The sequence below is a fragment of the Sceloporus occidentalis genome, unplaced genomic scaffold (genome assembly GCF_023333645.1).
Source record: "Sceloporus occidentalis isolate IW3139 unplaced genomic scaffold, rSceOcc1.0.p SCAF_103, whole genome shotgun sequence".
Classification (NCBI taxonomy): Eukaryota; Metazoa; Chordata; class Lepidosauria; order Squamata; family Phrynosomatidae; genus Sceloporus; species Sceloporus occidentalis.
This window is the reverse complement of record NW_028317083.1, coordinates 65,664-90,939: the sequence shown is the minus strand read 5'-3', so window position 1 is coordinate 90,939 and position 25,276 is coordinate 65,664. Positions and strand designations below refer to the sequence as shown.

At 40.1% G+C, this 25,276-nt stretch overlaps 1 protein-coding gene across 1 annotated transcript; it reads left to right on the top strand.

Moving 5' to 3' along the window:
* Positions 1–1,394: 1,394 nt before the first annotated feature.
* On the top strand, positions 1,395–24,229 carry LOC149283458 (otoancorin-like). Its single transcript, XM_089497424.1, has 23 exons — positions 1,395–1,627; positions 3,390–3,480; positions 3,611–3,742; positions 4,503–4,738; positions 4,985–5,082; positions 5,654–5,760; positions 6,280–6,419; positions 7,121–7,244; positions 7,734–7,949; positions 8,088–8,255; positions 8,605–8,745; positions 9,233–9,288; positions 9,728–9,845; positions 10,568–10,641; positions 10,754–10,886; positions 11,091–11,166; positions 13,022–13,209; positions 13,308–13,463; positions 13,877–14,019; positions 14,400–14,536; positions 15,534–15,631; positions 15,941–16,139; positions 24,195–24,229. The coding sequence occupies exons 1-23, from the start codon at positions 1,395–1,397 to the stop codon at positions 24,227–24,229; spliced, it is 3,099 nt and encodes a 1,032-aa protein (XP_089353550.1).
* Positions 24,230–25,276: the final 1,047 nt, after the last annotated feature.

Here is a 25,276-nt window from a genome sequence, read left to right as displayed (position 1 = left end):
TAATAACATGCCCTACAGGGCGTCCTCGCTCAGGAGCATCTCCGGTTTTAGGAGAAATCTCCATTAACATATCACTCTGGTTCCACTCGCCGGGCAGCCGAGAAACAAAATATACAGCTAATTTCTTCCGTGCAAGAGAACAAAAACTAAAAAGCCCAGACATACTCTTCATGGGCTGGCATGATTTTGAGATTTTGGGCCACCAGGAACCTCTTTTCCTTAGGTGTAGGTCCTACTTGCTATTCCATATTTTGCCACTAGGATGATGAGTCTTTTGGGCAGCTTTAACACCTTGCCTGGATCCTTTCTGTGTCCTTTTATGTAGAGTCCTATTTTGGGGAAACGTGAGACAATCAAGGCTAGATATTGTGCCAATTCTCTTCAACGCCATTCAAGATATAATAATTTATGGATTGTTAATAACCCCCTCCCCGTTCTTTGTTCCTTTTATCCACTCTTTGCATAAATGCCCTTTTGATTTTAGGATGGGCATAGAACTGAAGCTTTGTCCCCTGCTGATGGTTTTCATCCTGCCAGAGTTTGCAGCTGTCCGGAGCTCTCCTGTTCCAGGTACCCAGGGAAATCTCCGCAGAATGTCTTCTATTGAGTTGCCGAAGGGCCGGGTTTCCAGTGCAGTATTGTGTGCAGCTCTCAGATCTGTCTCCTGTGTAACACTTGAATGGTCTCTCTTATTCAATCGCGAGGTTGAGGTCATTCCTAAGACAGGGGCTGTTCTACAAACATGAGTTTCATGATTTTTATATCAGTGGGATTCCCTTCAGAATATTGCTTTAAAAAAACTCTTTAAATGTTTTACTTTCCTTAGACCAACATACAACAGTAAATGTGACAGAATCTCGTTTTTATGGATCTCATTGTATGATTGCTGTTTGCTACGAGTGTTAGCGTCACTATTAAAACCCCCCGTGAAATAGCTCTGTAGAGGTTAGGTATCAGTGTGGAAGCCAAGTGTGATACCGCAGCGAAGAATTACTGCTCCTGAATTCTCAACGTCAATGAAAAATGCGGTGCTACTGAATTATAGATTTTCTGGCTATCTCTTATTTGCAGAAGGAATATTAACAGAATGTATTGTCGCATGCATTGTTAATAAACCCGGGAACAAGGTTATCATACGTATCATATCTGTTTGGTGCTTACTGATTAAAGGAGCAAACCTTCGCCTCTATGGCACAAACTGCTCAGTCTGTCAGTGACAGTATAAGGATATAACTCAGGGGCCTTAACCTTTAATGTGTTGGTCCCGACAGCCTCTCCTGTGCAGGGAGATCACATTCCTTTAGATGACACCTAACCCTGAATGTATATCTTATGTAATATAGCTGTGAACATGTAAGTTCCACTACATGGGTTATAGATCCCCAAGCTTAACGATGGGGCCATTCATTGATGTTTGTAGGGGTGTCTACCATTTGTGTTATGGCATCATATGCCGGCGTCATCATGGACAAAGTGAGCTGTCAAGTAAAGAGCAAGTAAAGATCTCCACCACTCCCAATGTTCTTGCATCACCATCGTGCCCACCAATAGATATAGGAAGGACTGTTGAAGCAGACGGCCCTCACTACGCTGTTACTCCACTGAGTGAAGCTGTTCTTGTCGTCCAGTAATGGATCATCACACAGACAAGTGCAAGTAGTAGTAATTTTGCCATTTTCCAGTTCCATCTTAACTGTTCCAGTCTTGGCTGCTAATCTTAATGAATTAGTAAATATGTTTGACTTGGTGCAGCGCAACTAAGAGCAAGAGATCATCATACTTGAACTTTCTTGAGTTCTCAATTAGGTTCCATCCACACCTGCCTTCCAATCTACCTCTATTCACACATGAGCGCTGTGTAAATTGTTGGCGCTATATAAATAAAAGATATTAATAATAAAAATAATAATAATAATATCCTGGTGATGTTCAGGGGGTCACAGCTTATCCCATTCAGCTCACATTTGCACAGGCACTCCCATCCAAAAGTATCTGCTATTTGGATAAAAAGGACGCTGGTCAGTGGAAGGATCTCCTCTGGAAGCCGGTCCATAAGCGGACTTGGTCTTCACAACCGGATAGTTCTTTCTGCCATTAAAATGAGTCTGACCTCACCCCAGGGCAACAAGTCATCTGTGCGATACTCCAGAAAATGTCAAAACCTTTCCCTAGATTTATATGCAATGTTTTATGAAACTTTTGATACTTTGATTTTTACTTTCATTTAATGTACTTTTTATTTTATAGATTTGCCTTTTCAGCTGCTCGCTGGACTGGTCAGTATTCTAAATATATTATTTTATATCTTTTCAATATCTTTTAATCTGATGTCAATTTTTGTAAAAAATGAATATTTTTTTTTCTACCCAGAAAGAAATATTATCTGGAAAATACCTGATTGGTAAATAGATAATCTTTAATATTCTTTTTCAGCGTAACAATGTTAATCAACACAGTTCTTATAATAGTATTCAGAATTTATAGCTAAAAACCCTACCTAATATTATGTTTCATAAACTTAATTATTCAAGGTTTAGTTGAACTGCACCTCGCAGTAACCTCACAAACACCCTGAGAGCAGCCATCAGAACCTCCTGTTCTCAAGACCTACATGTTTTTTTGCACCCAGTGAATTATTTCTCCCCTATCTGGTGGCAGATGACTTGTGGACAGGATATTCATTGATATTCTGATTTTGCCACATTTTGCCACAAATCTAATCCTCCTTATTATAAATTAGTCCCCTGCTTTTAAACCCCAAAATAAATGGAATTGGTTATATTAAAATCTATGGAAGCGACAGTTCCCCATTGAGTAATGTCAATGAAAATGGTTAACTTGTACTTGTCTCTCTTACAGGCCTTCTCGACATTCTGCAATCCCAGAGGTAACATTATGATGTTTGCCAATTTATTAGATCCAGTACATCACAAGCTTGTGTCGGTGGGACAGAGCAGGTTGTTAGGGATATTAAAGTTAACCCATTTAAAGCGAGTAAATGTGAAATATCCTGCAAGAATGGTACAGGTTGGTGGAAAATTGGGAAGCTTAGTAACAGGGTTTGCTGGGTATGATGAATTTTGAGGAAAGGAGGGAATCCGTACATTGTGGAGGTGATGGAGCTCAACTGTAGAGAAACTGGGCTCTTGGGGTTTAACTCAGAGTCTCCAGGTGGGACAGGACTTCCCTGGGTCTCCCGGTCACGTTGGCTTTCTCCAGGCAGAGAATCATTGTGTGGCTATGGAAGCTCACCCTCCTATGTCCTGTCTATGCTGTCTATGTAAGGTTGTCTAGGTCTAGTCTTGCCCCTCGCAAGAGCAAGTGCCCTACACATCTTATAAAGTGAAGAAAAAAAAAAATTGAAATGATGTCTTGCTTTCTTTTTGCAGTTCTAACAATAGCGCGTGGACCCCAGACTTAATCGAGAAAGTTGGGATGTATTTAGCATCTCAAAATGTATTTTCTATTAGCAGTTTGCAGGTAAGGCAGATGTAGAAAAATAAGGGAATGAATATACATACTTTGTCAAAATCATATAATATTATATATATAATATTATAACAACGCTGTCAGCTGGCATTGTATGTCATTACATATTCTTCATTTATAGACATCTGCGAGCCAATACCTGGAGAATATTTCTGAAGATCCCAAGTTTCTCCGGTCAGAATTACAAAAACTTGACTCTGAGCAGTTTCAGCTAACAATGAAATATCTCCTTGGTGGTAAAAAGGAGCACTTTGTGAGTAAATAAAATCTGTGCGCTGAGAAAAGTCTGTCTCTTTCCACCTTCATTTTATCACGAGCCCCCCTTTTCTCTCCTCTTTCTCCTTTCTAGATGTTTCTAGATGAAAGTTCAGCGGTGTACAAATAGCCGTAAAAGCCACGACAAGTCTGTGTTAATAAAAGAAAAATGTTCAAGAAATTAAATTGCGTACATAGAATATGTCATTATTTAAATCCAGCTTTCACTGTGTCACAAAATCACATAAAAACTCTTGGTGAATCCTGCCATTGACCACGTTTCTCACCATAGCCCTGAATCAAATTGTCCCTCGCTGATCTTTTGAGATGTTAGGAAGAATGCTTTTTCCTTCCTTGTTTTCCAAAAAATAAATGGTGTAATACTTCTTACTCCACATCTGCTTCTTTTTCTCATTTTCTCTTCTCTCCCTTATGTTTTTTATTGCTACTTCCTAGCATTTTCAATACCGTTGGCTCTGATTATATCTTCTGTAAGCAAATGGCTGTATAGCTTCTTTCTTGTAATTAGATTTTTCACAAACAGATCAGATAAACAACACCCACTTCATTCCTTTAACAGGGTTCTGTATCAACTACCTTACTAAATCCTATCCCTAACAGCACTGTACCAACCTTGGCACGTGTGCACGGGCTGTTCCACCTCCCTCGTCTACATCTTCTTTCCTTTCTGTCCAATTTAGATAGAATGAGCTGTGTCATAACAAAAGAACCCAATACGTTTGTTACTACTTCTTTAGGATGTGGCGGATATTGTCCTGGATTTTGAGACACTACGAGACAAAGTTTTTCAGTGCCCTGGGGGAAACCGAACCATATTTCTTATAACCTTGGAGAAGTGTCTTCCAGTCCTGACCTCAGCTGATTGTGTGGACATACTGAGCCAAGTCATACGGATGTTCGGAGAGAGCTACCTACAAGCAGATGTGATAGCAAGTCTACCGTCTGAGTTACCAGAAGAGCCCTTCAGAAATCTGTAAGGCCCCAAATTATTAAAACAAACCGGTCATTTGAAACAAAGAAGGCAGGCATCAATAATGGTGCCAGACCACCCATAACATATTGTGAAATATAACCAATATTGGGTATTGAGTGTATATATATAACAGTAATGGAACTCACAGAAGTTCCATCAACACTAACGCCCACAGTAATGATCATCTCAGGTCCTACTGAGCCTACATGAGTGATATATACTGATGACTGGGTATTCCCCATTTAGGTCATCTGTGTTCAAGGAACTGTATGACAAGATCACAGCAAATGAACGAAGAGCCCTCTATGAATGGATGACTCAAATCCTCCAAAATACTCATACGAGTAACGGCAAGTTACTTGTTTACAATAAAAAACGTGCAATATTGTAGTGAACTGTATTTTTTTGTTTTGTTTCGTCAATGAAATAAATTGTATCGTACCATTGAGTACCTTTTTGATTGATACAAGTAATTGATGACTCCAAATGTAGACCTCCTTGGTCTTGCCTATACCTAGACCTTTATCTTGATCCTAATCATTATAGCACTAGTCAGGGGATCCTTTTTTGTAGAAGGTCTTTCCAAAATAATGCTACAAAAGTTTTGTTGTTTTTAATGACTGTGAGTAACCATTGATGAGCACAGTACTTCTTCAGCTATAATAGAAAGAATATAATAATAATATACCATAATTTAACATAAACCTAAACCTTTCTCAGATACTTCTTAAACTGCTTCTCTGAATCCTCAAGACATTGTCCATGTGTCCATGACATCTTAAGGGGTCTTGTTTTGATTGCTTTTATGATATTGTAATACATTTCACCCAAAAAATGTTTTATTAAAAGTTTTATTATGTCTTAATTCATCTCCTAAAAACAATTCATAATAAACAAAGTAATATATGTTCACAGATGTCAATGAATCCTCATCATGGGTCACCGCTGAAAACCTCTGGATCTTGAGTAGATACATGGTCCTCCTACCACTAGAAGAAATCAGGAAAATACATATTAATGAGGCAAGCAGAATGCTTTTAGAAGAAAATTTATTCTAAATTGATTTGGAATGTTGAGTCCATTCTTCTGCACCTCCTATGAAATATCCAAAACGTAAGATGTAGAAAGCAGCTCACTCCCAGTCCATCTCCCACTAGTAACCACAACCACAAATGAAACATTGGTGCTACCATTTTGTGAATTATAACAAGATCTACCCAAAAACTGCTATTGGACATACAAAAAGTAATGGCATGGATCACGTCACATTAAAAATGTCTGACTCAGTGGCCCAGATCTTCGGCTTGAAACTTATAGTACATAGATGATGTAGATTGGACTTCTTAAACTTTAATGTATCTGGGATATTCAGTAGCCAATTGGGTAGCCCTGCAGCTGTTGTGCAACTACAACTCCTATTATGCTGTACCAGCCATAACCACAATGCATACATCAGATGCACATTGTGCTCTCGTGTGACTTGCAGGACTGCGCTTGGGTGTGCAGGAACATTAATCTGTGATATATTGTTTCATTCCTAGATACGAATGTTTATCAGCTGTGATAATGCTACGAAGCAGTTGGACACCGTATATGACATTGCACCAGACCTCGCAAAAGCTTTCCTGGAACTTATAAGCTCCTCAGGATTTGATATGAGAAACATTTCAACCATATACAGGTAAAACATTATACATAAAGGTCATTACGGTTAGATGCAGTTGTGAGTGTTATAGAGTGTAAAGATTTATAAAATCTCTTTGTAGCATCCAAAAATGATATCAGATTGCAGCACGTTTTTATTTAGATGCTGGATAAATATCCATAAATATCCATATGATAAATTATCAGTGTTCTTCAAGAAAAAAAATGGTGTTGATTACAATTTGAACATCTCATAATTACATGCTTCCTTAGTGTCAGAGTTCAGTGATGTCATGTGGTGATCACAACATCAATTGGAAAACGAGAATACAAAGTGAATAAATAGTAAACGTGTTGTTGGTCTGAAGGAATATTGATCAACCACAGCTCAGAACTATTAAATGCCCAAATTTCTTCCCATAAATTTGAGTTCCATAACTACAAATTCCAAAGAAATCTTAGGAAGTGTCTCATAAACCTTTGTATGTGTTTCATATTGTCACGTACAATTAAGAAGCATATACCCAGGAACCCCGGCACCATGAAATAAAAAATGGCAGAAAACAGACCCTACACAGCTTTATAAGGACAGGTGAAGACCACACAACCATTGTCCTTATGGCTAAACCCGGGACTTCAGCTGCGCCAGTTGGACAACAATGGTCTAAAGTGCAGAATATGTTTTGTACAAGCGTTCTATGACAAAGACACCGATATGTGATTACCTATAATTTGTAGGCTTGGGTTGCTTGTTTGCTTCTATGATGATGTTCAACAGCTGGACCCAGCAGTGGCCAGAGCTTTGCTGCATCAAATGATCAAGTGCAACCAGCTGAGGAGCTACCATGCTGAAGTACAGAAGGTGCTCTGATATCATTATCTAACTTAATTATCTGCTTAATTATCCAATATAATATATCCTACATGATGCATGTCCACAATTAAGATCTCAAAAGCATCTGTGTCACATGTGCTAAAACTAAATCACTTAAGTGTATCTTCATAAATTAAAAGAAATATTACTTTTAATATTATATTATTATTTGTATAAATGCAGTGAATACCTTTTATAACATTATTACATATAAATATTTGGGACCGCAAAGGTGTCTTCCATCTGAAGTCTTGACTTTACTTTTTTTTATGTCGGCCCAGTACAAAGACCACATCTGTATTTCAATTTAAAAGAACTAATCTTAAAAACTTGACCACTGTGGTAGTGGCTTAAATATTCAAGAGGGTCTTCTATGACCTGCGGGGGCAAAATACACAAGTGAAAAACAATAACTTTAGTTAAGATGAATTGTCTCATTCAAAATGTATCTTTTTGTGTCCTTGTGGCACTTTACAGTTGAAGTCTGAGTTTCTCCAGATTGCGATGTTAAACCAGACGCTGAATGAGAGCCTCGGATCCCTTTCAGATGCTATAGTTGGCCTGACTCTGTCCGAGCTGGAATCACTTTCACCCGAGGCTGTGCAGGGGGCTATCTTGACACTTCAACAAGTTTCAGGGTGGACCAAGAGTCAGATCAGGGTATTGACTGCCAAATATCTCCAGTCTGAAAAGGTAAGGCTAGTTATCTGGTTATTTTACTCTCTACAGCTCATGGAAGTTGTGTACTCTATAGTGGTTGCCTTTGTTGAGAACGTTTCTGACATAATCAAATTACATATTTTTCACGCTCATTTGATCTCTTGGACATAGGTTTTAACATTTTCCAATATCAGTCAACTGGGGGAACTTGCGTCTGGAATTAGTGCTCAGTCATTTTACGATATGAACCCACGGGAGCTCTTAATGGCTCTGAAAGTTGGACTTAACCAGTATGGCTCAGGTCTATCTCCAGCGCAGAAGGAAGCCATCTTAAGCAAGGTACCTTGGATCGGCGCAAAAAGCACTTGTGTTCTTCTTATAGATTTCATGTAACCATTCCATTTTAGAAGAAATTTCTCCAATTTCCTTAAACAACCTAGATTATTATTTAAAATCAGAGTGCCATACGATGGCTGGTGTGCCCATTTAAAGCTGTGTATGTCATACTAATTGCACAGCTTTAAGTTGTATTCTTTTAATGCTCATCTCTGCTCTCGTCAGTCCTGCTGTTCTTTATATTTCAGGTTGCGTCTTCTATATTTTTCTGTCTACAGATGAGCAGTCCAGGATAAACCTTACATGTTACATTGACATTAATCAGATGTCCCATTTGTGTATTTGGAATTAGGTGCTGTCTTCTGGAGATTTCTCTTCAGTTGTCTTAGACATGAATGGAGAGTTCTTTAAAGAAGTCCCTCTTTTGAATTTATTTGAAGAACATGACCTGAATGTTGCAGTCCTAAAGGACAAGACGATGAGGAAGAGTCAGGTAACTATGTGTTTAACCCACAGGCCCTTCCGCACTCATTCAACAAAGAGTAAAACCGGAGGACCACTGGGAAACAGCAGTTTGGGTGAAACACTTCTAGTTTGAACATGTTAGGCACTATACTTTTTTCACGCTGGATCTTATAACTAGAAATGTGTCAGCTGTGAAACATAATCCTTGTTGCCCCTGTTTATTATTGGGCCCTGGGTATTGATACACGAAGGGCCTGTATCTCCAGAGGTGGCTTGGCTTGCCTCATGCACAGACCTGGTGTGCCAGGCAAGAGTCCTCCTCAGCCTCACCTCGGTGCATCCTCTGCCATCGCCAACTCACCCATTCCTGTTTCTGGCTTTAATGTGAAGCCAACCTTTTGTGAAGCTGCAGATGATCTAAAAGTACTATAATACGGAACCAGAAGAGATAGGAAACAAATTGAAATGATTGAGTTGAAAATAGCTCCTCATTATAAGTTAGTCTTCTTTTTCAGGCCCTGCACTTGTTTGAAATCATGTCTCGTAAGTCCCCTCTGGTGGACCTGTTGAGGTAATGTAACATTTTGTTAAATTTGTTTATTGCTATAATTTCATTATTCAAAGAAAAAGGTTTTGTATTGCCGTAAATGCCTAGTTATAGATATTGAGCTTACTCCAAGGCAGAACATACATACATATCATATAGAAGACATGCTGCCATCCAGTAGAGGACACAGCCATGAACAGAATTAGCCGCATATATACAAGTATCATGTGTACAGCCAATAATAAAAACAATAAACCTAGGAAAACCTTACAAAAAACTAAAACAAAGCAAAAAAACAATGCAATAAAATATTTGCACCTTCTGTTATTTATCCGAGCTGCCACTTCCCCGACGCCATTTCCATGACTGACCCTGCATGCTTTTTTGGCTACCTTTTTATAACAACTGGACTACTGCACCAGCCATATTTACTGGTTTATGATCCAGACGACTTTTTTTCCAGTACAGGGCATATGGTGGAAGGTATTACGTGTGAGCAGATTGGCCATATGAGCAAACCCAGTTTCCTAAATCATTACAAGCTCTTGGAAAAGAATCTTCACCTACTTTCTCCATATCAGGTAAAACATCTTGTATTAATTAACAAAGATAGGCCTTCGGGATCTAACCCATTTAGTCTAAATGGTTGTAATAATATGATGAGAAGAGACTGGGGAGGGGAGTGTGGTGTTACCAAAATACCAGTATACCTCTTTAGGGACACAAATCACTTTGTACTTTATTCCTTCCCTGATCTAAAAAGCATTGTCCATTAAATTAAATTGAATAATTAAAACATTTTTTGTTTTAAGTTTCAAGTGTTAGGAGGTACGAAACTGTAGGAGAAGCAGCAATGTCCCTCGCCCAGCTACTATGGAACCAGATCTTTCATCTAGTCTTTCCTATTGTGTTTTTATATTCATGCATAATGGCCAACCATCCTGTCTAGTGGTCTCAAGCCAACTGCTCTCTACATCTAAAACATGGCTTATGAGTTCTTGTTACCTGGCCAACAAAAACCCATGGATATATATAACATTGGCATCGAAATTAGGGCTGCAAAGAGTACCATTCCAACCAGTCCGCATGTCTAAGGAGCCCAGTATTGCTTGTTAACCCCTTAAGGACAATGGGCGGTCCCTATACCCATTGAAAACAATGCATTTTGAGCCCGTACATGTACGGGCTTTGTCACTAAGGGGTTTATCTCACACGCTTTTCTTTAGACCCACATTAAATCTCTTCCAATGATTAACTATGACAATTGCTCTGAATATTTGGACAAATCTCTTTTGATGTTTAGATACATTGTCTGGCTTGGAAATATTGGAAGATTTCGCAAGCAACCATACCGCCATTCCTACTAGCAGTTCTGCCGTAAGCATTCAAAGCAATGTCTTTTCATTTTATCTTCTGTTAAATGCAAATTGAGGAGTTGATTATAACTATATTGTTGATGGTAACTGGCTTCATTTCCTTTAAATTTTAGTTCACGATATTTTGCATCCCATCCTCTTCCATGTGGACCGCTGCTAAAAGGCCTTGGAAAGCTGGATCTAAAGAATTTGGGGTTGAATACCCAGAAGCAGAATATGGTGCTTAGCAAAGTCCACCAGTGCCTGGTGAGTATGTTGATACTTTTAGAGACCCCCATATCCTACCCCAGTAATTCTGCCCCGTTCCACAGGGACACCCACATCAGGTGCCGGGTTGGGTGAGTTTTAGTCTTCCGGAACATATTCATAAGAATTGCTAAGCGATCAAACCAGATGGATTATGTGCAGACGCAGAGCAGTTGGGTTACACTAAAGTTTCCTTTTTTCCAGAATAATTCTATTTCTGACGTTTACCAGCTAGACGTACTTGGGAACCTCATCTGCCATTTGTCGCCAAGCACCATACGTAGCGGCCTAGCGACAGATGTGGTCGCAGCTACAATACATCTGTTAAAGAAGTGTACAAGCCTCAGCCTTGAGCAAAATACAGAAATTAAACAAAAGATTCTGGAACATTATGGGTGCGTTGGATATTTTTTGCAAATATCTAAATATATTGTTTGTATCAAACACTTCTCATTCTCGTGTTCGTCTTTCCGTTTTGTATGGGGTTTTTTTAGAGACCCGTCAAACTGGACGTCTGAGACAGTGCAGGATTTGGTATCCTTCTGGGGTCTGTTGTCAAAAAATGAGTTCACGGGAGTGTTAAAGAAGGTATCTATCAGTCCTTTATGTCTTGCCAATGTCTGTTATATCCATTTCAAGTCTAAGAGAATAAGGACAATTAGTAAATGCAGGATAACCTTGACCCTTTATATTTGTGAAATTACAGTTTATTTACAGTGCGCCAGCAGATTTGGTAGCATTATAACAATAGATGAAGTTTAACAGTAACATTAAAATTGGCAATATACAAAATTAACAATAACATGAAAAGACGTGAAGAAGAAGGAGGCCCTGGTTTTGCAAGCTTACAATCTATTGTATCCATATATACATAATACAGTGTTATTCCAGGCTGGGGTAACTAGGCATCCCATCTGCAGCATAACGTGGGGTCAGATCGCACTTTTAGGTGATCAGGCCCAGTGGTGCACCCCTGCGCTATGTGCCAGTTGGGAAATATCAGAGATCAGATCACCATACCTGCCAACATCCAGGATCCAGCCATCCTGAGCCTTCCCTCTTCGAGATGCTGGTAGGTGGTCCCGGTGACGCAGCTGGATGATATCCCCTGAAAAAAAATGTATAAGGCCATATATCTCTAAAAGGGGTTTAGGCATCCAACAGTATTAGGAATCAGGTTTCAAATGTCACATTTAATTACAAAAATGTTAAATTCAACAGCTGAGACAGCACCTTCAAGGTAAACTAGGATTACAATTGTTTACAATAAACTTGAAGATCATCTTTAATTCATCTGTATTAGATTTCTTCAAAGGCTGGCCGTGAAAATAAAATGGAATTTCCTAAAATAAACAGTTAACCATCCGGGAGCAAAGGGAAAATGTCATGGCATTAACATAAATACCAGGGGTTATCACCCAAACACTGTTAAATGTGATATGTCACGTATACCCCTATTTTTTTATTTTTACTGTCTCCTTTCTTCCTAATTTCTTGGCTCGGCCCGCTCCGCAAAGTTCAAGGGTACAGTTATGCAGATGGTATCCGAAACAGTAGAAATTCCTTTGAATAAAGGGATTTTATCAGCGATATTCCATGCAGTTCGTAATACCTCTGTTCCTCATCACTCAGCAGGTAAACCTTTTTTAACCTACCTTGTCCACGTGGTGTGGAGACGTCATGAAGCCGACATTTTTAATCTATTCTTTCTGATGCTGAAAAGCCTCATTGTTTCGCTAAGTTCAGACAAAATGTCTTTTCAGATATAGAACGGCGTGAACTATTTCACTTGAAATAGAAGAATTGTATTGGAGACCTGTTTAGACGTTTAGCTAAGATCTAAAATCATTTTTTGGTTTAATCAGCTTTGTAGATCACTAGGAAAATGATGTATTGGTAGCACTCAACAGCCCTTAATAAAATGTTTTTTTTTGTTTTTTTTATAAAATATTGCTTAAATCTTATTTAAATCATTAAATCTTTAAAAAATCTTAAAAAAATAAATATTAAATTATTAAATGCTTAATTTGTATTTAAGTTATTTAAATAAAATTTTAAATTAATTCAATAAAGTCGTTATATATATTACTATATAATAGAAGCACAAAATACACGTTATTCCTTTTCGTGCGCAGACTGTGCAGGGATCATATCGCCTACGGCTGATGAGATCATGATCCTAGCAGAAGCCAACGTCTTTTGGTCCACAGTGGAATTGCAGTGCATTGGCAGAGAAGTCTTCACGAGGGCTGTGCACATCCTCGGCTCTATAAGAAACTTAAAGCGGCCTCAACTCTATGTACTGAAGGAAAAAGCCAAAGAGGTACAGAATGTCATTTTCATATGTGTTCAAATGTGTTTAAAATGGAAGCAACACACAAAAAGTGTTGGGTAATCTTACAACGTGCGTTTCTTAAAAAGGTGTGGGGGGAACCATCAGATTGGAAGAGTTACCATATGACATCCCTAGGACGCATCATAACAGCTCTGAGCGAATCTGAAATAGACCTGCTGGATTTAAGCTCCATAGATGCAGTTTCAGTACTCGGCCAGCAGGGGGAATGGACGGCAGGTCAGGTGAGTTACAATATAGACAATATAGACTGGAATAAGGGGAGGAAAGAAAGATGGTAGATAGTAGGAAAGAGGAAAGATTAAGCAAATATCAGGGAGTGTGTTCCCATACACTTACAAAAAACAAATGGACAATTGGAACGGGTGCGAGCGATTAAGAAGAAAGTAATAGTAGGGTCAGTAATAATCTCAGATACACAGTTTATTCAACAACAATGTAATCTGAAAACATATTAGACGCGTTTCGCTTTACTGGGCTTCTTCAGGGGCGATAGGAGTATTTTATTTCTAATATAAGGCCAGAAGTAAACCTGGTGTTTTATGGTGTCTGAGGAACTTGTGTTTTACATGAAACCAGCATATTATATGACTCTGCCTCAGACTGACAGAGAATAGATTTGTTTATCTTTTTACAGGCAAGGTGCATTTTTCAAGGGTTTCTTAATGACTCTACAAAATCCATGGAGAATCTGAAAAGTTTTGAGCTGGCGGGACTTGGGGGCACGTTGTGTGCAGCTGATCCACAGCAAATACACCAGATCCCAACTACAGAGTTTAGGTAAGTAGTTCTTGGGTACTTACATTTTAGTAAATTCATCCAAGAATGAAGTGAGCTTGATGTATATTTAGAATATAAGACAAACTGGATATAGCTGTATTAGTTCAAGAGAAAATGGAGCATTTAGTTCAAGTTGATACTTTATATTGATAAAAAAAGAAGAGACATCAGACATCAGGACCCAAAAGCATATGCGATTCTACATCTTTTTCTCTGTTGGTCCAATAAAAGATGTCAACTAAAGACTGCCTAAAACAATTATAGCAGCATCACTTGCTGAGGACAAGTCTCAGTGTGTTGTGTTTTTGGAAGTTCTGGTCTGAATAAATATATTTTATATATAGAGTATATTCAATTCTCTATTGAATATTGCCTTGCAGGGCTGTTATATCGAGGATCGGATCTCTGCCCTGCAGCCTGAATATTCTGCAAGAATTTAAACAGAAAGCAGAGATGATATATGGAGAGCCTGAAACATGGAACCGATCTGTTCTCCATGACATCGCACATATTGCAGGTAACAGAAATCTGGAACCTCAGCTATGTTCTAGGCCATCGTCACCTGTTATATTAACACAGTATAAATATTTAACACATATTGCAGTCACTCCAAAACTATAGACTTATACCCATAACACGTACTGTAACGCCAGTGATTGTTATACACCCTGCATCAAACTGGCAGGGGGTACCAATAAACCCGACGATCAAAGAATGGTAATGGATTTCCCCCAGTTCTCCTTTAATAGCCGATACTATTGCTTACACCCAACTGGTTCCTGAAATCTAGAACCTTGTACCCCTAACCTTCTGCAGCCGGAGAACCCCTTCCTATTTCCCTAGTCTGTCCTTTTGATATTTTGGATAATTAAATAATATTGGTATGCTTAATACTGGCCTCCTAACTTCTTATTTAACAATAATAGTGACGGAGAAAAGAAATAACAGAAATAGCGTATCTGTTTTTTATTAGTAGGTTAGATATTAAGCACTAAGTACTCGCGCTCTACTTGCTGTATGGCTAAGGTATGAATGATTTGCATCAGATTAGATTGACGGAGCACAGAGAGGACACAATAGGAACAAAATAAATGCTGCTGACGGATATACTTCATGTTTTCCCTTAGTTTCATGAAAAGTAGTAATAATAATCTAGGGACCTTTAGTTCATTATATTAAATAATGAAAGCTATAATCTGTAGAGTGTTCTACAAATATCACCATATGCCAGATACCGAATTCTAAATATTCATGTCTCGTGGAAAAACTTAAACCAGATCTTCTGTCCTGTAGGTTTCTTTCCCTACAACAGATCAGTTACTGACCGAAACAACCACCAAGGGCCTTGAAATAACTAAAAAATCGAAACCTTTAAAAACCAAGGGCCTTAAAAATCACATATTCTATATTTTCCAAACAAACGCCAGTGACAATGAATGTAAAACCGCTACCTGTCAGTTACGTATTTTGCTGGAATTCACCGTTCTATCCGCACGTCCTTCTTTCTCTCTTAGCTGGTTTAAACAAAGAGGACTTAAGGTCACTGAATCCAAGCGTGATGCCTTATATTCATCCTGATGCTATTAAATACATCCCCGCTGACAGTTTCAAGGTATTGATTTGAAGATTTTATTTATTTTAAAGATGTCTGCACTCCTACATGTATAGGTCTAACATAGATCATGGAATTTTCTTAACAATTGTTCCTTATTGAACTATCCCTTCTTGCTTCCACCTGATCTTCTCAGTTTACTCCAGCGCCCATCTCCATCTCCATCATATCTCTGCTCTTTTTCCAAAATCACGCATGTTTAAATTTCCTTATTGTATAAACATCTGCCACTTCTGCTGGGGGACCTTATCAGGTACTGGGTTGTATTTTAAGAAAACCCCGTGATAACAGCCAATTCCTTTTTTGAAGGAGCTGTCGCCAGAGCAAATTGTGAGCCTTGGTCCTGAAAATGGAGCCAAGGTGACGGATGCACAGCGTGAGCAGCTCGATGCCGTGCAGCTGCAGAGCCTCAGTCAGGCACTTGATGGCGCCAGAGTAATGATAAAAGATTCCGAAACTCACACTTCACCCATTACAACCAAAGTTACCCCCTCGCCAGTCTCACAGGGTAAGTAGGACCCCAGCTAGAACACCTGATCAGCGTGTATGACATCATTCGTTTAAGCATATTCATCAAATACATTTACATATGCAGATACAACAGGAGGTCAGGACCCTGCCCTTGATCTTGTCAAGTTCAAGAAAGCTGGGCTTATGAGGGCTGCGCACATGAGCTCACAATCCAATCCAAGTGGATATAAGCTATAGTAATAAAACAACTGCTGTGTACGCAGGACACCTGCAGAGCATGCTCAGGCCTTATTGGTACTAATATTACTAGTGCTTTCAGGGCACAGACAGGGCTAACACTAGCCACACCCAATTTCGCTTGGGGGAAAAGGTGGGGCTAAGGATAGCCACACCCACTTCTGCTTGCGGGGCACAGGCAGGACTAACATCAGCCACACCCACATGTCCCCTGTGGCAATCGAGACAAGTATCTATTGTTCTGTTTGCAATAAATGAAAATGAATGCTTTTCCATTTTTTTTTTTAGAAAATTTATGTGGTTTTTTTTATTACAGATGCTGCACAGACAGTGGATTTATTCGGTCTTGGCCGCTTTTGTCTGCTACTTCATGTTTTAACAACTGCCTTGTTTTTTGCATCCCCTTGATGGGGAAGAATTATAACGCAGATCCTGAGATCAGGAAGTTAAGATGGCTGCTCTAAGACACACAGAGCCCGCACGCTTGTAAATGAGCTTACAACATGGGGGTCATGGGAAAGATGTGCCACAGCATCTTTTATTCCAAAACACGAAGGAACCTGGAAGTAGGGGCCATGCTACAGATTAGGCACTACTTCATAGTGGCACGTATGCAAAATCTGCGCTGCATGGATCAAACTGACCACCATTAAGGATTGTCCAGTTACCTCTCAGTAAGCTCATGCCTCATACGCCTCACTGGAAATACAGGTTTAGCTATTTTTGAACCCATTGTGTTCTCTGCTACTATCTAGATGACACTGGTTTTGTTAGTTCCCATTTATACCACTTTTATCCTGTAAGGTCTGCTCAATTGCTCCTGTGGTTAGTAGTCCTAAAGGCCAAAATGAGCGCTGGTTCGGGGCATGACGTATGGCCATTCTGAATTTGTTTCTCTACCACCGTCCTCATAACCCAATTATTTTAAACAGGGACTCTACAAATAAATAACCTGTTATTGGTATGGGCTCTCTCTTTAGTGGACTCTCTGTCGTTGCTGCTAGTATTTCTGATACATCTATTTATTCCCCTACTTTCATGCGCTAAGAACTATTTCAAGTTCCTGTGATGCAATACTCACCTCCTGCCTGCAGAGGTCACTATTCAGAAGAGATTTTTTTACCCCAATGTTTGGTTTATGGTGACACCAGGATACTCGGCAATGTCATTTTAAGTGTTTATGCCAAACAGTTCTTGGCTATGATTATAAATCGTCCCAGACTCTTGAAACACATCATCACATGGCAAACGAGCGTCTATGATGGGCGCAACAAAATAAAGGCCATAGCCTATAACATACCCGCTAATTCTACTGCTACTCTACTATACAACACTATAATTTGTTACGGTAATATTTAGATTTGGATCATTGCACTGTATAAGCCATGTATACGTGCTGATTTCATGCTATGTTATTAGACTTTAGACTGGGTCCAATTTAAAAGAATGGTAATGGCCTTATAAGTTGGATGTAACCTGCTGTATCAATCTTATCGCTCTTACTATTAAAATGAGAGACACCATTTTTTATCAAGGACAAGGACTACACCAGTGGTGGACGGCAGGAATTCTTGTACATGAACATAACTCCAAATGTCTCTTTTTAGGAGGGACAATACATAATCAGGACCCAAATCCCCCAGTAACTATACCCTAGAGCTGACTCTACTTTATACTGAGTGGATGAATATTTATTTATATTTATATAAAAAAAATTAAGTTAGATCTAGCAGCGAGATGGAAAATGGGGACACTACAGAGCATGTGCAGAAAGTGTACTTAAGTACATTTCCTGATTTTAATATTGACAGGTGGGGGCGGAGTTAAATGAATCAGTCTCACTGTCTAACTGCAGTGGCAAAAGAAGGCATGCATTTAGTAATATGCACTAGAGTCCATGTGTTTGAATCAGTACATTCCGCATTTAAGGATTGACACTAAATGATTGCAGCGTAAGTTTATTGTGCTCATAGTTTAGGTGATTGACTGGAAACAAAAGGGAGTAAAGGTTCAAAGTTGAAATGGGAGAACACTATAGCTGATGCTAGTGCTGTGTGCAGAAAGATCTTTGCAGGATACGGATCCGGCAGCCGAGACCTTTCAGCCATGCAGGCGATTTAAAGGACAAATCTCCGAGACTGAAATAGAAGCGTTTCTGCTCGCCAGGCGGAGGAGGTGGTAGAGCCATTTAGTCAATTACTGCTAATCCATGTAGAGATCTGAGAAGGTTTTTCAGGTAAACACCCAAAAAGCAAACACTGAGTTAACACCTTCATTCCCAAAGAATACGACATTGTCTTTTATCACATAGCAGGGACACGTAACACCGGGTACTCCTACTACAAATCACATGAAACTTTTTCACCATTTTTTTTATGCCACCAACCTATCAATGCCTGCTTTTGTGTCACATGGCAAATAAGTCTCCCTGCCAAAAATTATAAATGCTGAAAAGTTTTAAATGATCATTCAGTTCAATAAAAATGTTAAATACAGATATATTAAACAACAAAAGGGGATACCATGCAAAATACCTATCTTACCTCTAATAGCTTGTGGACTCTCAGTTAAAGGTTTTATGAGCCACTACAGAAGGTCTGGGCTCGGGGTAGATGGCCCTTTTTGCCCCATATTAAAGACAGCCCACACCATACTTCCCCCACCCGAAATAATTATCCGAATCGCTCTTTATTTGGAAGGGCTGCTATTTTCTTTACTTTAAGAGATAAATGAAAGAAGTAGAGAAAATGAGCATCATTTTCACTCTCTACAATGCTTTAGAGCAGATTCCAGAATTATAAAGCATTACTTCTTTTGGATAGACGGTCTGTTTTAAAAACCTGAAATAAGATAAATCCGGGCCTTCTAGAAGAGGATTGTAGCCATTGTGGCAGTCCTGCCTATTACATGGATGTATGACAAGCCCAGATCAGAGTTCGGCTATTATTACAATAGTGAGATTTGTTAAGGGAAGTCAGCTTGACTGATTTTTTTATTCTCAAATACCCTAATTATTGAGAAAGTTGGATCCAGGCATTTCCTCTTCTTTGGCCTTATTAGTGCTGGAGAACGGGTTTTATTTAATGATGCCGATCACGGACTGTCAGTCTTATCACCGGAGCCTTTAGAGTCTTTTTGAAAGCTTACTGTACCTATTGCTTTTAATGGCTCAGTAGGCTTTGCTTAATCTGTACATTAGCGGATGTAGCTTTTGATTGTTTTTGAGGTTTTTTTACTTCTTCATTAAGTAAAAGATCACTTGGGCTGCTGGGCATGGCACATACATAGCATCTACATATGTGTTTAATTTTGAATATGTATTATATAGAATTCAATTTACAAAATCAGCAAATAAATGTGAAATAAATTAACAGAAAACCAAAACGTCTTTATAGTTTATAAGATGTTCTTTATAATATATTTAAGCCTACACACTGTGGAACTCTGTACGCTAGTGACAGATGGCAGAATGAATTGCCCCCCTACCTCTCTGGAAACATTTTGTCTGAATCATGTCCAGAATTGGCTACAGAACAAGTTTATAAAGATTTTGAATTATGTGGAATGAGCTGGCAGAATGCACCATATGTATTCATGATGTGATGGCCGTCCACCTGATATACCTATGGACAATAGGTCAAGACGCGTTGGTATGGAAGGAGGCCCAGCCCTTAAGAGCTTACAACCTATTGATGCAATATTACCGTAAAGGAGAGGCCAGCGCCTAATAGTGAAAGGCTGCATGACCAGGTTTGGCAGGGAGTTTCCCCAAGTAGTTAGTGGTTTTGGTAGGATGGGGTAATAGGGTGTTGGGGTTTAGTATGTTTTATTAATGTCCCATCTTCTGGTTCCCTTATTTTTTTATACAGCCTTTTTCTGGTTTTGTTGCAAGTGACATGTTTGGAGTTAGTTATACCTCCCAACTGTCCTGATTTGCCACTCTATCCTGCCAAGATAGAGCTTGGCAGGAGACAGGGATTCAAGGCTACAATCCCGCGGTCAAGAATTTATGCACATGTCTGCCACTGATGCTCTATGCCCCAGACTCTGGCCCCAGCATCCCGATTCACCGGGAACATAGCCTAGGACAGGGGTGTCCAACCTGCGGCCCTCCAGCTGCTGCAGGACTACATCTCCCATACTCCTCAGCTAGCCCCTTAGCTGTAGGAGCATAATGGGAGAGGTAGTCCTGCAGCAGCTGGAGGGCCGCAGGTTGGACACCCCTGGCCTAGGAGGTAGAGAGTAACTGGAATCGGGGGGGGGGGTGAAGTTGGGAGGTATGCCCTAGTGTGGGGCTGGTTGTCTTCAGGCAGTCAGCTCAGCACACCAGCCCGGTGGGCTTACCCTGCAATGCCATTACTCAATGGGCTGGTAAAAAAGGAGATTACTGATGTCCCCAATCAGCCCATTAACATTAAGTAGAACAGTGCTGAGTCTTACTGTTTCCTTCTACGCCGTGATTCCTTTACAAGTGGAGTGTCAGGATATGATGTAAGGACAGTGGTGTGGAGGCGGCAGCAAGTAGGTGTCCCCGGGCAGCCAGTAATTTCCATGGGCGAGATCTCTGGGCTTGGTTGGTTATGTGTTTACAGAAAGTCTATTCTTCTGTTTATTGAATTTTGTTAATTCATGATTACAGTTTGCCATCGTGTTTAATAAACGCCTTGGCCTTTTAAAACCCAACTTCACCATATTTTTGTCCAAAGGAACTTGACGGTACATGTTAAGAATATTTTATGTCCCGTTTGTTATGGTGCTTTAATTGCTGGTTAGGTGACAGATCCCACCGAATTCATCCGACATTCTCTCCACTACCAGTACGGTTACCAGCAGGATGCCGCACAAGTGCTGACTGTTTGAAGGTGCGGCTTTAGCTTACGGGACAGATTCGCTTTGTTCTCTGTTTGTATTACATTGCAATGGGAAATCGGACTGACTATCCCAACACTGATGCAGAATTAGCACAGTCACTAAAATGCACCTAAGGACACATCATCTTACTCAGGGCTCTGTATGTCCAAAGGGTGGAGTTTGGAAAATATAGGGAGGTATGTATAAAGAATAACTCGGATGCAACGTGTTAAAGGTGGAGCAGTTAGCTGGAGCTTTCCATTGACTCCTGTGATAATTGCACCAGAATTGTTATTTATACATGATACACGTTAGGAGTTAATTATAAAGAACAATTCTAGTGCTGAAGATAGTTTTCTCCTATAACAACTAATGGTATGGTCCAGCAAACAAGACCCTTCCATTGACCGCTATGGTGATAACCCCTTATGTTGTTTTTAAAGAATTTCAAAAAGTGTATAATAATTATTGCATGTAGAAAAATAGAGCACTCACTCCACCATCATGTAGAAAGCATTCAAAATAAGTCCAGTTAGATATAAAAATACAATCTTTATAAAGACCAGAACGGGGGTAACCGTCTCATGTGTTTTGCCTGTATGGCTTAATCACCTGAGATGTTTAGCTCCATTCTGGTCTTTATCCCACACGTGTAGAGCAGTGAATGATTGTGTGTGTGTCTATGTAACTGTGCGTGCATGTATGTGACAGTATGTGCATGTGACTGTGTGTGTGATTATGTATAAGGGTGTGTGACTGTGTGAGAATGTAGCTGTATGTACAGTGCATATGTGTATTTTGTCTGGTGCAGAAGGATGTCTATGGGGTGACACAACCCTAGTGATGCTACTGATCTTGGCAAAAATTACAAGCGAAGGATTGATTAAATAATTCAATCTTGGAAGTGTTATAGCATTAAACAGTGTCAGGGGTGATGTCTCTAATGCAGAGTAGGTAGAACAACACCTTTAAATTTTTGCACCGTGGCAATCGCAGATTTTAGTACTTCTTATTTACTGACTTTGCATCCAAGATCAATCAGGGTAAAAGCAATTTTATAGAAATAAATGACATTTTCCTACATGGCGGTACAGATGCACTTACAAACACAAGCTCAATCATTTCACGAAATCCTGATAACTGTTATACATGCTGAGATGACTTCTGTGGCTTTTTGTGTTCATTTTGACATTATTAGTAGTTACCATGGCAACTAGTTATCGTAATAGGAGTGAATGACATTGCCCCATTTCCATATGGCAATTTCCTTTTTTTTTTATCTTAAATCATGCTCCCCTAACCAAATTTCAGAAATGAATAATGTTAAAAAAACTTTCATTTCTAACAAATAGTAAGCGTGCAGTGAGTGGATTGTGGGCATGTCCATTTCTAAAGAAAATAGGTTTTGGTACGATGGTGTAGTGTGAAGAATTGGGGAGTTCTGTCAGAATGCTGTCTGACTGCATGTGTTGGGTTATTATTGTATCTCCTGCCCCTCACCTGTGACAGGTACCCAATCAGTATAAAACTGGTGGCTCAGGTTGCACCAGATTTACAAACTGAAAACATACCCCTCAACATTTCAGGTGTGCAAATCAGGTGGCCCAGGAGCCTTCACAACCCATCCCGGAAGTGGCCAGGGTCAGAGGTAGGACCATCTCTGTCAGGGAGATCACAGGATCCCCCCAGCTTGTCCATGTTCCCCAATGTCCTCAAAGATGGGACCATGAGGCATCTAACAGGACAGCAGGATGGTAGGCGAAAATCAGGATTGTCTCTCAAAATCCAGAAATGGGGCTGAGGTATACTCGAAACAGAAGAAGGGCTGCCAACATTCACCCTGGGGAACGAGTCAGGACAGTTAGGGCCTGATACAAAATTACTCCTTCGCTTCAGATAAAATGGTCTTAAATTATGCAAACATCTAACTATATCTTAATCATAATGAATTATTAAGGGCAGCACCTATCTTCAGGGCCGGCCGAAGACTTAACGCCGCCTGGGGCGAAGTTTAAAATGCCGCCCCCCCGCCGACGCCGGGGGGGGGGGCGGCGGCATTATCTACCCCCCCCACCACACCACACCACACCACACCACACACCGGTACTAACCCTTAAACGGTCCTGCGGCGAGTCTCCCTGTGCTGCCACGGTGCCGGCTTGTAATGCTGAGCGCCGGAAATTTACGTCACTTCCGGTGCTCTGCATTACAAGCCGGCACCGAGACCGAACAGGTAAACTCGCCGCAGAGGAGAGAGAGAGAGGGGCGCCGAGCGGGTAAGCGAAAACCACTCGGTGCCCCTCTCTCTCTCCTCCGCTTCAAAAAAAACCCCAAAAAAACCGCTTGGGGCGGCAAAGTGCCGCCCCTTCTGAAGTGCCGCCTGGGGCAATTGCCGCAGTCGGCTCCATTGTAGGGCCGGCCCTGCCTATCTTAAATATAGCCACAGGCGACAAGTTAGTGACTCTGTCAGCTACACAGTGTCAACTATTTTGTCCAGGGAATCACTCTTAAAGTGAGCTACTGTTTGGCCAATATAAAAGCCACGAGACCGCGGACTAGTGATTATACGAAGCTGAAATTCTACCTCCGGCTGCAAGCTTGATATTGGGGAAACAGAATGTATATAATAAGCCAATCAGTAAGAATAATAAGTAAGAATTTATTTCTAACACTCAATCTTATTTTTTTCCTCTGTCTGATAGGTGTGTATTTTTTTCTGAAAAGAAAGAAAACATCAACCTAGTTTTTAGTCTGCCGGTAAAATACCGGTTCAGTAACACCTATGTGTGCATTAAATGGCAGCGCGCTATCACCTGCCGATCAATCCCTGCTATGTGATACTGGTGACATTGTAAATAAAGCCTAAACCAGGCATGCACAGCACCGATTGTACTAAAGCAATACTGAACGACTGTATTTTTGACATGGTCTACTACATGTATATGGGGAAAGGGTGCATCAGAAGGCTGCATCAGAATTATTCCTTATTCTTTTTGCATTTTAGGATTGGTGGTGGTTGGTAGCAAGTGTGAACCATGACATCTTAACCTATGAGAAAAATATTCATCAATATCTCTTTTGAAGCAAGTGTTTGAATAAATGACTACTATTCCGTAGATTGGTGAAAGGGTTTATCGCAGCTTTGGAGAATGCAGGATGCCAGGGATCCCGTGTTTAGGAGTACATTTAGTGTAGGGTTGTTCTTTTGCCCCTAAGTACATTCCTCAGTCGAACATGTATTGACATGATGTGCGGTGGGAAAGAATGGATGTGCTCCATCATATGTTGACTCCTCTACCATTCTTTCATATATATGAGTCTGCTGGAGACTCGGAAGTTTCCATGTTAAATGAACCAACAAGTGATTTCTGGAAGCTGGGATACATTAGAAGTCCTTCTGATATTTACTTATCAAGTAGTTATCAGTTGGGGCTCAAGGACAGGCGTATGATAGTGACGTCATCTCCAAGTGCACACCATAAGGCCATACGATGTGAGGGCATCATTAGGAGAACCTGTTTGTTCACCCCTAGCGGGGCCACCGATCTCCTCTACAATATATGAATCTATATCTGTGCTCTCGGTTATGTTGAAATGTATTTAAGCTTCTGGTAGAGGTCCATATAGCAGCTCCCTACGTGCAGTAGTAGGCTTGGATTCTGTGATGTCATTGATTTTAGTAGACCAAGAGATGGTTTGGCCATTTTTGGAATTGTAGTTTACATCATCTGGAGAACCACAAGCCCTGGCTTTGAAGTCCATTAAGAATGCCAAATTGGCCCAAATTAGAAGCCAATATATCGAGGGCCAGTTTGTACCGCTGCACTGACCGCTCATACATTGTATTAACAGGCCGGTTCTTTCATCCCGGGTTAATTGCCCTATTAATGAGTCATTTCACTATAAGCACTGAACATTTCCCTGAGGTTTATAGGTCAGCAGAGAGACACAAAACAACTGCTAACAATGACTGAAATGGCTGAGACTGATACAGATATATATATTGGCTCTGGAGACATTCTAGGCGAACTTCCCCCCAGACTCTATCATTTCTGCCTTAACACGATAAACCCTTTAAGTACCAGA

Bases quoted from the DNA above. Each gene is read 5' to 3' on its own strand.
- LOC149283458 (XM_089497424.1), top strand. From the start codon at position 1,395: ATGGGGCCATTCATTGATGTTTGTAGGGGTGTCTACCATTTGTGTTAT. The intron at 6,420-7,120 runs GTAAAACATTAT...TATAATTTGTAG, and splicing joins AACATTTCAACCATATACAG to GCTTGGGTTGCTTGTTTGCT. The intron at 11,167-13,021 runs GTAGCGGCCTAG...TTTCGTGCGCAG, and splicing joins TTTGTCGCCAAGCACCATAC to ACTGTGCAGGGATCATATCG.